Source organism: Arachis stenosperma, chromosome 3 (assembly GCF_014773155.1).
Source record: "Arachis stenosperma cultivar V10309 chromosome 3, arast.V10309.gnm1.PFL2, whole genome shotgun sequence".
In the NCBI taxonomy this organism is placed as follows: domain Eukaryota; kingdom Viridiplantae; phylum Streptophyta; class Magnoliopsida; order Fabales; family Fabaceae; genus Arachis; species Arachis stenosperma.
Window position 1 is genome coordinate 168906343 of NC_080379.1, and position 12345 is coordinate 168918687.

Sequence of the window (12345 nt, forward strand, 5' to 3'; positions counted from 1 at the left end):
AGGCAAACAACTGCAACTCGATGGGAAACGGCAACTACCGCAGAACATGGAGAAAGTGAGACTTGAGAGAAACGACGCAGATGAGTGAGTTGTGAGTGAGTTTTCTTTCATTATTTGGGAATGTTATTGTAACTCTAATAAAAAAAAATATTTTTTTTTTCAAAATGATGTTTTTTTTAGCAAAACTGAAGAAAACACAAACTCGCTAACTCGGTCTTAGACTCACAAGTTTGTCTGAGTTTGACTGAGTCTAGCCTTACTCAAGATAGAGTCTATGCCCGAGTCAACTCGATTCCATATCTAAACTCGTACGAGTTTACGAGTTAACTCGAAAATTTGACAACAATTTGTTGTTATCAGGTTGAATCTAACTTAGGTTTCAAGTCATCCCATACCCAGTTCCCTAAACATTTTCCTGGATTGCTTTTAGTTTATCATCAATACGTTTAATTCATAAATTTATGTTACATTCGTCTCACTGCAGTCTATATTTCGATACACACTGAAATGCAGAGTAACCTCCATTCATTCTTTCTTTTCTTTCTTTACACTGGCTTGATAGTATACAAGGTCCCCACTTGCGGTATTGAACTTTCGACATGTCCCCAAGAATGTCCTCGTCTTTATGAAATAAAGTTACAAATACCATTATACTCATATTTCAAGTCTCATATTACTAGGATCCTTGTGTGCTTAAGTTTATTATATTTGGTTCAAAGGCAGTGTATGCATTGATGGCTGGGTTACTAGATTAAGTATATCATTCTGAGACTTGAACTGTGTTATAAGGGCATTAAATAATAAAAGGCTCGTCGAAACACTTTTAAAAAATAATAATACTAAAACCGGATTTTGGCTGAATTCCACATAGGTACATCTAATAATTTGGTGATTAACCGAAACAAGAACTTTGATCAAAATCACTTACGCCAAGCATATGATGACACTGAAAAACTTGGACAAGATTTTTCATAACTCTTAATTTTAGTGTAATAATCAAAACATGGATCAAAATTTAAAGTATATCTTCATTACAATGGATGGGCTTTCGAAACCACATTGCCATTTTAATTGCTATGAAAGCAATTGAAGGCTAAATTCTACTATCCGCAGCCAATATAAAAAAATTACTCTTGTGAAGCCTATATTTTGATATTGAAATAATCTGGGTCAAAGTGATGCAACCGTACATAACCGTCTTCACCTCCGCTTGAAAAACTACAAAACACACGATATATCAGATGCCCATTAAAATAAATGAAAGAAACAATTCAAAAGTAATCCGGAACCATGTATCACACTATACATGAAGGATAGCAAGTTAAAACAATTTACTAAACACTGATGAAACAAAAATATTAACTACTCCCCCATTATCAAAACAAGTTACTTTGTAGGTGCATTGAAAAATTCATATATAATTGTCTAAATACGTTAATTTTTCAAAAATACACTTATTTTGAGGGAGTAACTTGAAATATATGAATATTTTTTAAAAAAAAATAAGCAACAGACTACCTACATCCATTCTTACAAATCCAATGCTACATATTATATGAAATCAAGTTTGAGTTGTTCACCTGAACAATTGCTACATGCATTTGAAGGAACTTCACTTGGATAAAACGGTCATAATATCTAAGAATGTTGCACTTACAAACTAACCCATTACAATGCAATAGAGGTATATAATCCAAGCCAACAGTAAATTTTAATCTATGCTACCAAATGTTGAGGCTTACATATTATATATCATTTATCAAGTCATCATATATATATGGCATTAGAATAAGATTAGAAATGCCAAGAATATTTAAATAGCGTAATGCTAGACTTCAACACTATCACCATTATACGAATGATGATATTTCGCATATACGCACTATAGATATCTAAACCAATTCCCACGGTTGGGTACATGTATTAAGTAATCATATTACATTCTATATATCACTAATCATTTTCAACAATTAACCATTAAAATGGTAAGGGTAATATAATCATGGCCATAGTTTTCAACATTGGAAGTGCTAACTAGCATAACTAAGTTGTGGTAAAGTTCCAATAATGAAAGAATACTAGCATTCCATGAATCCATGTTGCAACATGAAAATTTGAAACGGGAAGGGGAGGGGAAGGAAGAACAGCGGTCATACCTTTTCCCATCAGGGTTAAAGGCTAATGCATTAATTGGTCCAAAATGCCCTTTAACACCACCAATTTCTTCTTGAAGAATCTAGGTAAACAGAAAAGGCATACATCATACAAATAATAAGCATGATAATTGGATAATCATGCAGCTCAGGTCATTATGGAACTGAAACAGACAATAAGAGAGAGAAGTAAATATACCTTATCAAAGAATTTGGCTTCAAATTTCCCAGCTCTATGATCAGTAGTTGTAACAGCTGATGCATCCTGACCACCTCCAATTACCACCTTTAAGATACAGAGGACAAAATATTTAGAAGACCATATAAGTAGCTCCCAAGCAAAATCAATTTCTCTTGCAAAACACCACATGAATGGGAGATAGAATACATACATGATCAAGAAGAGGTGACATTGCAACTGCATTCACTGGGCGTTCAGTCACATAAGTTTTGATAAGTGTCAACGTTCTTGTATCCCAAAGCTAAACACACGGGTAACTGATGTTAGGGGATAAAAAAAATAATATCTAGTGCAGATTAAAAAACAGCAACCAGTATTAACGAGGATAGAAAATCACAACAAAGATTTAAAATGTTGAATACCTTGGCAGACTTGTCGAGGGAGCCAGTGAGAAAATGTGAACCATCAACAGATCTGACAAGTGATGTTATCGTCTTCTTATGTCCGGATTCCTTATCCGACTCTTTGAGCAGTTTTCCAGTCTAAAAAGTTCAGAAAACAATTTGGGTTCAAAAACATAAGCAATAACCAATTTCTCCTCTTCTAGACAAAACCCTAAAGTACTCTAAATCAAGCACAATACAGCAAAATCCATAACAACAAATTAAAGATCCATGCATAAACCAATCACAACAAGCACCATAATCAGTTGGCTAATTTACTTTACCTCAGAATCCCAAATGCGAATAATGGCATCTTCTCCGCCGCTAATAATGGTCTTATTCAACGGTCCCCATAGAGCTCTGTTTATCCTTCCCTGAGGCCCCTTAAGAACAAGCAAGGACTCCGCAGTCTCTGGAAACAAAAATTAAAAAAAAAATCAGATCACAAGACATCACCAAAACTATTTAGACCAAACCTTCCAAAACCCCTAATTAGGCAAAACAAAGAGCACAGAAACTCACGATCGGAGATGTCCCTGGCAATGCGCTTGACATGAAGAGCGGATGTGAGCTCCATGAAGGGGTCGGTGGTGATGACGGCGAGCTTGTCACCGACGGAGAAGTCAACGGACCTGGCCGGGGAATCGAAGTTGAATGTAAAGAGCTGCTGGCCGGTCTGAACATTCCAGAGCTTGGCGGTCTGGTCAGCGCTGCCTGTAATAAGACGCGTGGAGTCACGTGAAACGTCGCAGCACCAGACGGCGCCGTTGTGGCCTCGGTAAGTTCCCAATCTCTCTCCGTTATCGGCGAACCAGACGGTGGGATTATGGTCCTTGGCGCAAGAGAAGAGGAGGTCGCCGTCCCTATTATATTTTAGGAAAGTCAATGGCCTCTCGTGGCCCTTCATCAAAATCGGCCTCATCTTGTGTTGTGAGCTTCTGTAACTGTTTTTCGCTTCTGGCGACCTCTTCCTCTGTTAGGGTTAGGACTTAGGGTTCTGCTTATGCTTCTGGTTGCTTTTTCCTTTTGCCACTGACACTGATGGCGGTGGTGGTTATGTTTGTTTCCTGCTATCGGATCTTGGGCTTATCATTTTGTTTAGGCCCAAATTTTGTTGTTACTAGGGTTTATGGGCCCAAATGGAAAGCGTCTGGCCCATATATTTACTGGGCCTTTATAGCAGTAGTAATGAAGGAATGTAGCAAAACCCTGCCGGGAAATGCGCGATTGCAGGGAAGGGCGGTTGGCAACTGCAACTTGTTCTTGTTGTGCAAGGTGAGTCCAATGTTTAATACCGCATGCCAAGTGTTTGATGATTTGGGTGACAGAAATGTAAGCACGTATTCACATTTCACATTCATCTCCACTTTCTTTTTCGCAATATTACCAGTGCCATGCTTAGGAAGAAAGAAGGACATAGTCTTAATTATGTTGATGGAGAAATCACTTTATATGCTTGAGCTTAGGGTATATACAGAGTGACTCGTGTAGGAAATCATTCTGTTCTCTTTGTGGCAGAAAAGTAACCTCGTCTATGGATGCTATCATCTCCTGAGCTGAACTGGACCATCAGGGTAGACTTGCTTTGTTTTTTACATGTTCTCTGGATATGCTTGTGCTAAGCCCTAAGCTCAACATTAGTTTCTTTCTGGGTCACTCTCAGTTAAAAATGAACTACTAGATTACTCTTGAACAACAGTATACCTGAATCCTAAACCAGTTAATTTTATTTATTTATTTTACTTGCAAGGGTATCATCAGTAGAAGAATATTTGAGTAAATTAAAACATTTATCTGATTCAGTTATGATTTCTGGAATTTTAGTTTCCTGGTTCAAATTGTGTTGTGTGGACTTCTTTGCACTTCATTTGGGAAAGGAAAACAAGAGGAAGAGGAGGAGGGGGGGGGGGGGGGGGGGTATTTACTCGTCTAAATATGAACTGGCATAGTGATTTCATATGTAGGATAACTCACGATGAAATCCTTGCTACCTTTGTTTCTCGCCTTGCAGATACTTTGACTTCTCGGAACATACAAAGAACGTGGAATAAAAACGGTGTAGCCTCCCGTAGCTTACCTAATCTAATTTGGAAATCAGAAATCAAAATTACTTGCAAATGTCTGTGGCTGCTCCAAGTTCCCTTTTGAAGGTGGAGGAGATACAAGGAAGAGGGAGGGGAATGGTTGCATCACAACCTCTTAAAGCCGGCCAAATTGTCCTTAGAGATTCTCCTATCCTGCTCTATTCTGCTTTGCCATTGATCCCGCAGTCTTTATCTTCGTCCTCCTCTACCCTAGCCTCCTCCTTCTGTGATCACTGCTTTAGAACCTTACCATCCTCTTTACAGGGCGATTCTTCATCTTCTGCAGTTTTGTGCCCTTCATGTAGACATTATCGTTTTTGCAGCTCTAATTGTCTCTCAAAGGCATTGAATTCATCTCATTCTTCTTGGGTATGTCAAGCATTGTCTCACTTCCAAGCCAACTCTCCTCTCATTGGACATCCCCTTGAGCTTCAAGTCCAGGCTCAATTTCTCATTGCTGCGTACAATCTTGCCAATATCTCCCCCTCAGACTTTCAAATCTTGCTTTCTCTTCATGGTTCTCCTGATGACGCTACAATTTCTGCAGCTCAATTCCTACACCCTCTTATTTCATCCCTCTGCTCAATTGCTCCCATTGGTCTTCAGAATGTATTTTCTTTGGAACTCACCTCTGCGCTTCTGGCCAAGGACAAGCACAATGCCTTTGGCTTAATGCAGCCTGTTTCTGTTGATGATGGCCAGAGGTCTGTTAGAGCTTATGGTATATACCCCTATGCCTCCTTTTTTAACCACGATTGCCTTCCCAATGCCTGCAGATTTGATTATGTGGATAGTAATCCACCAGATGGCAGTAATAATACTGACATTATTGTTAGGATGATTCATGATGTTCCTCAAGGCAGGGAGATCTGTTTGAGCTATTTCCCTGTCAATGAAAACTATGCTAGCAGGCAGAAGAGATTGATGGAAGACTATGGCTTCACCTGTAATTGTGATCGGTGTAATGTCGAATCAAATTGGTCAGATAATGATGACACTATCGAAGAAGATAATGCAGAGGATGGAGAAGAGGTTATGGATGAGGAGGACCAATATGAAAACATGGCAGCGTCAGATACAGACAATAATAATGATTTCCCACATGCATATTTCTTTTTAAGGTACATGTGTGATAGACCAAATTGCGGGGGAACTTTGGCTCCTCTACCCCCACAAGTTGATAGTCCATCTAATGTCATGGAATGTAATGTCTGTGGCAAATTGAAAAGTGATGATGAGCAAGATGAAGCTCCCATGGAGGACTGAGTCACCAGGTTCCTACTGTTGTAAGTATCCTACATTCCATAATTTATTTATTTATTTATTTTAAATTCCCCTTTTGTGATGTGTTCATTGATCTCAGTGCCTCGCATTTTCCAAGTATGTATTATCTTGCTTATAAATTCTTCGAGTCCTAAAAACCTTCTCTATGGACCTTTTGTCGCATTGGTTATCTCAGTCTTCATATATGAAACCGAGACTCAGCCTGTTCTTTCTGGCAAAACGAGTATTGAGACTGAATCCTTTTTCCTCCACAATTTTTTTGCCATCAACAATTTAGACTGATATACAATTCTTTCTGGTTTGATAAAGCATGTCTTAATAAATTACTGCCAATTTATAACTCTTTAGTCTCGCTCAAGTTGTGTCTCTAGTGAAAGATGTTGTAACTTATATATGAGAATGTCAGGCTTAATAACCATTAACAAATCTAGAATTGGATTTCAAGACTTGTGAAAAATTTGAAACCCTTTTGTTTAAGAGTTGCCTTAGTGAGAGTTTAGTCACTAGTCAGTATTCAGTTCAAATTGAAAGTTTTCATTTCCTTTCCCTTTTTTATTTTTGAAATAAAATGTCTACTTTTCATCAAACCCCCTTTTGGAAGGTAACTTACTCATCACGCCTACCAACCCTTTTCTTGTGTCATTATACTTGGAAATTTGAAAAATATTGCTTGTTGCCCAGTTGAAGCATTATATTAATTCTTTATTATTATTATTAGTCTTCTCACATTCAACATTCCTATTTGAATTTGATATATTCCATTAGTTTCTTCCATCCAATTATACATTCGACATTGTCTTATTTGAGTATGGGGTTATTCACTAGATTATGTCATTGTAGGCATTGTTGCATGTGGATTGAGGGACTTCTACAATCTACCTATGCTAGATTTATGCTCAAATTATACTCAACAAACGGAGATTAATGCTCACAACTCAGGAACCAATGACAGTTCTTTGGGCTGTTTTTAAGATTGTAATCGTGTGTCTGAAGCTGTAGCTTGTTGCTTTATTTTAAATCTGCTTTAAATTTGCCAGAAACATACTACTAGCACCTCTCTTTTTTAAATATGCTTTTTTGATATTTAAAGTCTTTTCCAAGGGAAAAATGAAGCCAGATCAAACCCAAAATATAATTCATGCAAGAGAAATCACCTCTTTTTTTTTTTTTAATCTAAAAGTAGGGAATCACATTATTCTCATTATTAATGCCTACCAACAAGGAAATCCACCAACTCCTATGGTCTCACATGCAGATTGATTGTTGGCTTGAATTAATCTCAATATAGCCGTTCTATGTTAATGTAAAGCATATGAGATTTTTTTTTTTTTTCATTTTTTGGTACTAATTGAATTTCTTGTATCTGAATCTTATTGACGAAAATTTGACTAATTTTTGTCAAATAATACATAAAGCATGTAAGATTAAATATAATATTAGTTGGAGAGACATTAATCAAATATAAATTATTTAATTTTGAAATCACATCTCCGTTAGGTCACTTAACCTGCTATCTCTATCCGTAATAGGCCACGATTTCTTTAGAAAATAAGAAAATTATCTATAAATTATATATAAGGTTTATGCATTTGTTGTTTGAGTGTGTTAATATTTAAAAATAAGGTTTTCAAAAACTGATTTCATGGCGTTCTCGTCAAAGCTCTAGATAGAATCCAAATTATCTTTTGAGGGGTTCATTATATGCATTTTTTTTTTTGTTAATTACGGTATTCTCAGCTCGACAGACTAAGAATTAATCTGTTGCGAATTTATGTTTCATTTAATGGTCTGTCACTGACTAAATAGACGAGTGAACTGATTACTCAACCAATTCAAATTAGTTATATGCTATTTAGTCTTGGTTTTCCCCTTTTCTTGGTTACATACAAGAGACTAGTTTATTTAAAAAAAAAAAAAAAGGGAAACAAATTGGTAGAAAGAAATCATTGCTTTGTCGACACCCGAAAGAAAAAAATAAAAATCATTGTTTTGTCCCCCTTTTTTACCCCTTTGAATGGTAAGCAATTAAATAGTCCGTGCAATCCTTAAGTTTTTATTCAACTCCTTGGATTCTAGTATCATCTAAATCTCCAATTCCCATTCATGCCTCAGCCTAAGTATTAAATTTAATTTTTTTGGCATCATAATTGTTTCCCCCAATTCATCTGATACTCAAGTTGTTATAGTACTCAGAAAATTTGTTGCTGGGAATTTAAATGGAAAATGAACTTTTTTGTGCAAATGGATTCAAATTTCTTTTATCCTTTCCAATGTCTCGGACATTAAAAATTCAAGTACAATTAACTTCATACATAGAAAGTTGATAGCTGAAAGTTATTAAATAATTTGATAAGTTTAATTAAATTATTATGTAATAACTCTTAAGTCTTAACTAACAACTTTACATGAAATTAATTGCATCTGAATTTTTAACTTCTAATCCTGATGTTCATGGACTAATATGATTTCCTTTTTTCTTTTTCTTTTTTTTTTAAATATTGTAGCTTGCTTTTGGCACATTGACAATACTAAATATTAAATATAAAATCTTATATATATTATCAAAATATCTCATTTTTAGACTACTCTTAAAAGTGGTTTGCTGTAGCTTGCTTATTTATACGCATACATGAAGGTGAAGAAACAAATATAATTGATGATACGTTAGGTATTATATTATCGGAAAATTGTGACCGGAATTCAATCAAATTTGACACACAGAGATAGAGACTTTGGTTGCCGTTTGATATTTTGTGTAGAACAATCAATATCCACACAAACTACAATGTCTGTGACAAACAAAATTCGACATTTAATTGAGGCCATTCAAACCCTAGGATCAAAAAGTTGGTCCACAACACCAAACCCATGATTTCTTCCTTCTTCTTCTTCTACTCCCTTTTTTTTATACATGGGCCCCCTCTCCAGCATGCCATCCTGGTGGGTCCCCATTTTGTTATATGTATCACCCACCAAGACTATTTTCCAAGTGGTGGCAGAAGATATGACTGATACGACCCCCACAATAGACGAAAGATTGTGTAAGAAAAGGGCAAAAAATGAAAAATAAAAGAACGCTAGACATTCAAATTCCAACTCACAATCTTTTATAGTCAAAGTATATGATTTGTATATTTTAAGATATTCGTAATTCAATTAAATTATAAAAATATTATGTCTATTATTTAATGATCCAGATACTATAACTACATTCGTATATTTAATTAGGTAGGAATTCACTTGTAATTAATTTTATCTTAAGTTAATAGTCAAGAATGAGAAAGTATTCAGTTTGGTTCGTAAAATTACACTCGAAACTTAATTTAGTTCTTGAAATTTCAATTGCCTCAATTTAGTTTCTAAAATTTTTTATTGACTTTGTAATGAAAATTATAGCAGAGGTTAACGTGATTAAAATTTGAAAAGTTTAGGGACTAAACTGATGCAATTGAAATTTTGAGGACTAAATTGAGACTTGAAGTGTAATTTCAGAGACCAAATTAAATATTTTTTTTGTCGAAAATCTTTATATAATTTAATAGGTTTAACTAAATTATTATTTAACGAATCTTAATTATCAATTTCACATTTAAATTTTTATCTTAAATAAGATATTTAAATATTTTAAAAGAAAAAGAAAAATAAAGGAAGAAAAGAAAAAAGTTGAAAAAAGAGGAACGGCTGGTAACCATAGGTGAGAGGCAGAGGGTCCAGGAAGAAAAACACAAAAAGAAAAAGCTGAAATTTGAATTATGTCCCTATGGGTTTGGGGGCATGTCTTTTAATTTAAGAGCAGAGAAGCAAGCAATGCAACACACAATATGATAACCTTTGCAATTATTTAGTCCCCCACACATAAAATAAAAATGAAATTATTTCAAACCAAAATCCTAAAGTGGACACATTTTGAGAATCCCAAGAAACATATATCCACTTTTTCCTTGTTAGCCTGCGTTGACTGACTCACACATACACATACTAGAATAGTGTTTCTCTTCAATTCTCCCCCATAACATAACCCTTTTTTCCCACATTTTCTTCCACAAACTTGTACATAAATACACCCATTATTTCCCATCATTTTGTTGTGACACTCACACACACTACAAAACCATGAATGATCTTCATTATTCTTCCCTTCTCCTTGGTAGTAGTAGTTTGGATTATCACAACCTTAACCTTGGAGTTATCAACGCGGACAAATTCTCTTTAAGTACTTCTCTTTCTTTCTTTCTTTATTATTATTATTATTTATATTCCTTGGTGTGTAATTGCAATGATTATTGTTGAACATGCAGTGATGCCAGCAATGTATGAATATGGGAGTAGTAGTGAACCATCATTCTCAACTGCTACTCAGGATTCTTCTGCTGATCATCATTTCTCAACAGGGTATCTTCAAGATGCTTTGCTTGAATTCGGGGATCGTTCCAAACGTAGGCGCTTGCTGCCAAATGCTGACAATCATCATCATCAACAATATTCCAACACTAGTAGTAGTGATCTTGAAAAGGTATAATATATTTTAGTTTCATCTTAATTATCATCAGTTTCAATAATTATATGATCTCTTCCTATATATTATTATTCTTCTTGTTCGTCAGAGCTTGTGGAACTTGAACCCCACATACTGCATGAACCAGAATATAGAAAGCATTTTTGGACTTTCAGGTACTGCATGCTAAGCTACAATGTTTATTATATTATTGCAAACAACACAAATAAAAGAGCACTAATAATACTGATATAATTATATACTTTTTTTCTGATTGTTAATTAGATGAGGACATAATAAGCACATTTTGGAGCAGAATAATGAGAGAGGAAGCAAAGATTCTTGTAGAAGAAGAGACAACAACAACAACTACTACTAATACTACCATATTATCAGGCTCTGAAGAAGAATCTCCTAATTCATCCTCATCTTCCAAACTAGAACTTGTTACCAAGAATGATGAAGAAGTGATGATGAGAAACAAGAAGAAGAAGGAGGAGGAGGAGATGAAGAAGTCAAGAAGTAGTAGAAGAAGAGTGGTGTATCCATTTGCAATGGTGAAGCCAGGAGGAAGAGAAGGAGATGTGACACTGAATGAGATAAACGAGAGGATACTAATGGCGCCAACAAGGCCAGTGAGGCACCCAGTTGGAGACTATGCATGTCGGCCATGCGTGTCTGCAGTTCAAGGTAGCCCAGGCCTTTCAGGGAAAGCTGTGGTGGCCCTTACCAGAATCCACACTCTTGGAAGAAGAGGCACCATCACCATTATCAGAACCAAAGGCTGATACTATAGTTATTAGTACCTTAGCTTCAAATAATTCAATTGTAAATTAAAGTAGTATCCATTTGTATCATATATAATATAATATCATGTGGTTGCTTAGCTTGCATTGTATTTGTATGTGTTAATATATAAAGCTGCTATCCTATGCTGTTGTTTTCTGAGATTGAGGTCCCAACATTATTTAACAATTATTTGAAGATGAGTTAACTGATTTGAGTGTTTGTCTGTGGCTAAAAGAAAGAAAGAAGAAGATCAGAACAGCAACACATGGTAAAGCACATACATAGAAATAGAGTTAGAGGTTTTTTTGCACTCTTGTGTTAAGGACTTTATGTGTTGGACAAGGACACACCAATACTTATGGCACGGCATTGCATTCTTTCTTTCTGCACCACCCACCACTCTTTCTATCTCCTTCAATTATCTAAAGGAAAAGTATAAAGAGCCAATGAAATATTTATACAACGTGTATAATGGAGGTTTATGGAATATTAGAGATATAATCATTAGTGTTACTTTTTTCCATCAGTTGAAGCTTTTGGAATAAGTGGTATCATGACATGGTATTAGAGCGCTAGATCCGAAAGGTTAAGAATTTAGAAATATATTTATTATCCCTAGTATTCGAAAGATATTTATTATCCCTAGTACTCGGATAGTTATTCTAGTTAGTTTAGAGGATGTTCATTTCATAACTTAATAGTCCATTATACACATTGTACAATTAATCCATTCTCTCCCTAACAGGATCCTTAGCTAAATGCTTCACTCATTAATATTCAATAATGTCACATATTAACAAAATATATATTTTAAGAATTTTATAATAAAGCATTGCTTTGTATCTAGGAACAAATTTAATGCATGTGTGGAAGCAAATATATATTCTCTCTCTTTTCTTTTTCTCTTTACTGTTAT

The 12345-nt window shown here is 35.2% G+C and overlaps 3 protein-coding genes across 5 annotated transcripts; 2 read left to right on the forward strand and 1 right to left on the reverse strand.

The window, feature by feature from the left end:
- Window positions 1-941: 941 nt before the first annotated feature.
- Window positions 942-3800, reverse strand: LOC130965919 (eukaryotic translation initiation factor 3 subunit I-like). Its single transcript, XM_057890677.1, has 7 exons — window positions 3300-3800; window positions 3062-3189; window positions 2757-2876; window positions 2546-2635; window positions 2353-2439; window positions 2157-2236; window positions 942-1218 (listed from the first exon to the last, which is right to left on the reverse strand). Exons 1-7 carry the CDS (start codon window positions 3697-3699, stop codon window positions 1143-1145), a joined length of 981 nt encoding a protein of 326 aa, XP_057746660.1. The 5' UTR covers window positions 3700-3800; the 3' UTR covers window positions 942-1142.
- A 190-nt stretch (window positions 3801-3990) lies between these two features.
- LOC130967536 (histone-lysine N-methyltransferase ASHR2) lies at window positions 3991-7469 on the forward strand. Of its 3 annotated transcripts, XM_057892437.1 has the most exons (4): window positions 4009-4052; window positions 4296-4351; window positions 4789-6147; window positions 6986-7469. In XM_057892437.1, exon 3 carries the CDS (start codon window positions 4895-4897, stop codon window positions 6125-6127), a length of 1233 nt encoding a protein of 410 aa, XP_057748420.1. In that variant the 5' UTR covers window positions 4009-4052; window positions 4296-4351; window positions 4789-4894; the 3' UTR covers window positions 6128-6147; window positions 6986-7469. The 3 variants fall into 3 exon arrangements, with proteins under 3 accessions (XP_057748419.1, XP_057748420.1, XP_057748418.1); XM_057892436.1 differs by lacking the exon at window positions 4296-4351 and having other exon boundaries at window positions 3991-4052; window positions 6986-7468; XM_057892435.1 differs by lacking the exon at window positions 4009-4052 and having other exon boundaries at window positions 4068-4351.
- A 2663-nt stretch (window positions 7470-10132) lies between these two features.
- Window positions 10133-11608, forward strand: LOC130969974 (protein XRI1-like). The gene is made up of 4 exons (XM_057895898.1): window positions 10133-10358; window positions 10444-10658; window positions 10750-10816; window positions 10926-11608. Exons 1-4 carry the CDS (start codon window positions 10259-10261, stop codon window positions 11426-11428), a joined length of 885 nt encoding a protein of 294 aa, XP_057751881.1. The 5' UTR covers window positions 10133-10258; the 3' UTR covers window positions 11429-11608.
- Window positions 11609-12345: the final 737 nt, after the last annotated feature.